Source organism: Melanaphis sacchari, unplaced genomic scaffold, assembly GCF_002803265.2.
Source record: "Melanaphis sacchari strain LSU unplaced genomic scaffold, SCAv2.0 Contig20_pilon_pilon, whole genome shotgun sequence".
Taxonomy (NCBI): domain Eukaryota; kingdom Metazoa; phylum Arthropoda; class Insecta; order Hemiptera; family Aphididae; genus Melanaphis; species Melanaphis sacchari.
Genome location: NW_020271042.1, coordinates 4528552 through 4532411, shown reverse-complemented (window position 1 = coordinate 4532411; position 3860 = coordinate 4528552). Strand labels below are relative to the sequence as shown.

The window sequence follows — 3860 nt, the reverse complement described above, 5'->3', positions numbered from 1 at the left end:
GTTATAGGTATTTACATATTATTATTATATAATCTTTGTAATTTTTAAGGATATTACACTGTTATAATATTATGTTCCCGTTTAAAATCCCACAATGAGCCTCTTCGCGCACCAAACAAGTTAAATTATTTCATAACAAAGTATTTAAAACGAGTCAATAACTGGTCCATAAAGAGCGAATATAAATGTAATCACTTACAAGCTAAATAAAAAAAAAAATATATACGAAATGTCAGAAAATCTCTAAGATTCACTAGGTTTTATTTATAAAATCAACGAGTTCACGTCGTAGTCCATTATAATAATTCAGTTTAAACACACATAAACTACCTTAATACTAGTTGAACGTAAACGAACTTATCATTTGTTATTAGTTATTACTAATTATAATATTAATAGGCATTTGTTACTATACGTATATAATTTATTTATTATTATTATTATAATTCTATATTACAACAGTTATAGGTACTTACTCGTATTATTTGTATTGATATATATTTATTATTATTACATCACAAATTCACAACCACAACTACCCATGCCCAACTACTACATATTATAATATACTGTAGTCATTATGGTATCTATAGGTAAATGTACAACAATATTTTAAATGTTATACATATAGCGATATAAATAGGTACTTAATTCTAAAGAATCAAAAAATAAACGGTGTAATTTACATAGTTAAAGTTTGAATTACTTAAGTCGTGTACACTTAATTTAACATATTTTTTATATAATGCAAATTAATGGATGAAAATCAGAAATACTGTAAAATTTCAAAAGAAAATAATAATTATTACGATTATCGTTAAACGATATTATTGATATTAATAATATACAAATTGCATAATTTCAATTTTAAATGTAATTACATTGTTTTATTTGTTGTTTATTAAGATATGTCTATATGGTTATTTTAAGGCTTAACCTATTATAACACAAAAAAGAACGTATCGAATATCTATATAATAAATACAGCGGAAACGTTTCTTTGGTGTTGAAGACCGACTTATCTGTCGTTTGTTCAATGTCAGCAAAGTGGGAATCAATATTTGCCCGAAACGTCGTAAAATGTATTATTATTTAAAGATGAACGGCGAAAACGTGTTAATTTTGTCTTTTCGATGACAGTTCCCACGGACATGAGGTACTGTGTTTACCTAACCTAGCTAACCGATCCTGTGTACACATGGTAATGAAAATTACCTAAATTATGTCGTAGAGCCGAAGTTACCTATACTAAATAATTGTTATATTGTAATAATCAAATAAAAATGTATACAAGTATACTGAAACATATTATTTAATAGCTATATAAGATTATATACAATCAGTTATAAGAAATTTATAATTTATGTTCTTAATAATAATATAATACAGACATAATAATGTTATTATTATAATTTAGTACTTCAATGTAGTAATATAAAAATATAATATGCGTTTTCTTATGACTTTTGAGTGGTCATGTTTAATATAAGCAACTTGATGAATGTCAACTCGTATTGCATTCGTATAATTTAATATAATGTATAAACATTAAACGCATATATTATTATTTATTATTTGCCAATAGCTAAAACTAATAATAAAAGTAATTATATATTTATGGTATAAACTGATATCACTTAGTTTATTTTATACAATTTTAATTCTATGAATTACTATAGTTCGTACCTATACAAATCGCTGTTACATGCAACTGATTTTCTGCCATATAGACACACCTACACAATAATTGTTATAAATACGAAATCTGAACTAACTATTTTTAGATTAAAAACTTTCAAAACGTTTATTTCTGAAAATTATAATAAGTGGCTAATTATAATAAAACCTAATATATGTTAACCTCACATAAACAAACAAAACAAAATAGATTAAAATTTTTCTTTTATTTTACTTAATTACAACACAAGTAATTTATGTTATTTCTTTATTAAATATAAGCACTTAGTTTAGATTTATAAAAAATAATTTTTTTGTTTATAGTTAATACTAATTTATTTATTTTTAATTTTAAGATTTTAGATTCAAGACGATGAACAATAAACGAATATCAAAAGAAATAAAAGTTAGATTGAATAAAGTTTGTTGTCTTTTAAAAGAAATTGAGGACATTTTATGCAAGAATGAAAATGAGGATCAAATGGGTCAATTATCAAAATATGACTATTCATGCACTTGTGTTTGTGGAAAACAATCTGTACCTGAAGTATTAGAAAAAGTATCCAACCACAGCAAAGATGACGATAGTAAAAAATGCGAGAAAATGCATAAACCATGTTTCAAAAAACATATAAAATGTAAAGATTTAGATAGAGAAAAAATGTCTTCTGTTATAAATGACATTAGTCCATGTTGTCAGAATAATTATGAAAAAAATCATAAAAAAGATGACTTAAAATCCCCAAACAATATATGTTGTAATAAAAAAAATTATAATAATAATACACAAAATGATTGTAAGCATGAACTGTTTAAAAACGAAATAAATTATATTAAACAAAAGTATATGTCATATTTCGATGAAATCGATAAAAATGATCCAAACACTGCAGTTTGTTCAACAATTAATTCAAAAAAGACACCACGAAAATAATTATAATTTTAATGTAACAAAAAATTGCCAACTAAAAAAATTCAAATTGCTTGAAACACTATTACTCTACGTACATTTAAGATACACAAAATATTCAAAATATAGACTATTATTATTTTATTATTTTATTAATATATTATTAATCCATTCTATTTGTTTAAAAAAAAAAAAAATTATTTTACTATTTTACAAATAAAAATTATTAGCTATTAATCTGTGTGAAATATTTATATGTATAATTACATAGATAATGTTACCTAACCTAACCAATTGAAATATTCAAAAGCTCAGACTTTTTATAATAATATTATTTTAATATTTAAAACATTAAATATACCAAATAACCATATTATAAACAATCAATTAATTCATTATTCATATAATTTTGAATAATTTTAAAATTTATAATAAGCATTATTTATTGTTCACATTTTGTGAATTTAATCAGTCAGATAAAAATACTCAGAAAATTCTTGCAACTATATCAATTATATAATTTAATAATTTAATTACAATCAGATTTACTCTGAGTGGATACAGCCATTAATTTAATTTCTTCAATTTTTATACTATTTATAATAATCTCCCGTTTTTCAATTTCAATCAACCATGTATATGGATATAGTCAAATAACTTAAATGGGTAAAAATGTGTGAGTTTGAATCCCTCCATAGATAACTTTACATAGAAAATTCTCATTACTTACCCAGGAAAATTGTTTAAACAAAGTGAAAATATTGATGAGATCGCGCTTAGTTATGATGAATCTTGAACTTAATTTTTGAATATTAAATATTTCATGAATTTAAATTAAAATATAAAATGTAAGTTTTTACAACTTTGTTATTTTAACAAAATATTCGTAAAAAATTATCGTCAATTTACGCCAAATATATATATATATATATATTAATTTAGTTAAAACTACTTTTGAGATACTTAGTATTAAAACTAAAGTTTTTAAACCAGCAATTTTTTTTTTTTTTAACAACAATTATAAAATTACATATATTATATACTTATAATAATTCAAAATACATTGATAATTATACCACGAAAAAAAATTCTAGTTTAAACATTTGACATAAATTTCAAAAATCTTCAGTTACTCGTTATTTTTTTATGACAAAATAAAAAATAAATCGAATTTTGTTAAAGACAATCTAAAGTAAAAAATTGTATTTTTACCGTAACTTATTTTGTTTTTTTTCAATTATTAAGAAAAGTAATAAGTATTTTATTTTTGATC

The 3860-nt window shown here is 22.1% G+C and overlaps 1 protein-coding gene across 1 annotated transcript; it reads left to right on the top strand.

The window, feature by feature from the left end:
• Positions 1 to 2050: 2050 nt before the first annotated feature.
• Positions 2051 to 2602, top strand: LOC112593675 (the record flags this gene model as incomplete). Its single annotated transcript, XM_025338181.1, has 1 exon — positions 2051 to 2602. A coding segment is annotated over exon 1 (552 nt), but the record flags the coding sequence as incomplete, so codon positions are not given.
• Positions 2603 to 3860: the final 1258 nt, after the last annotated feature.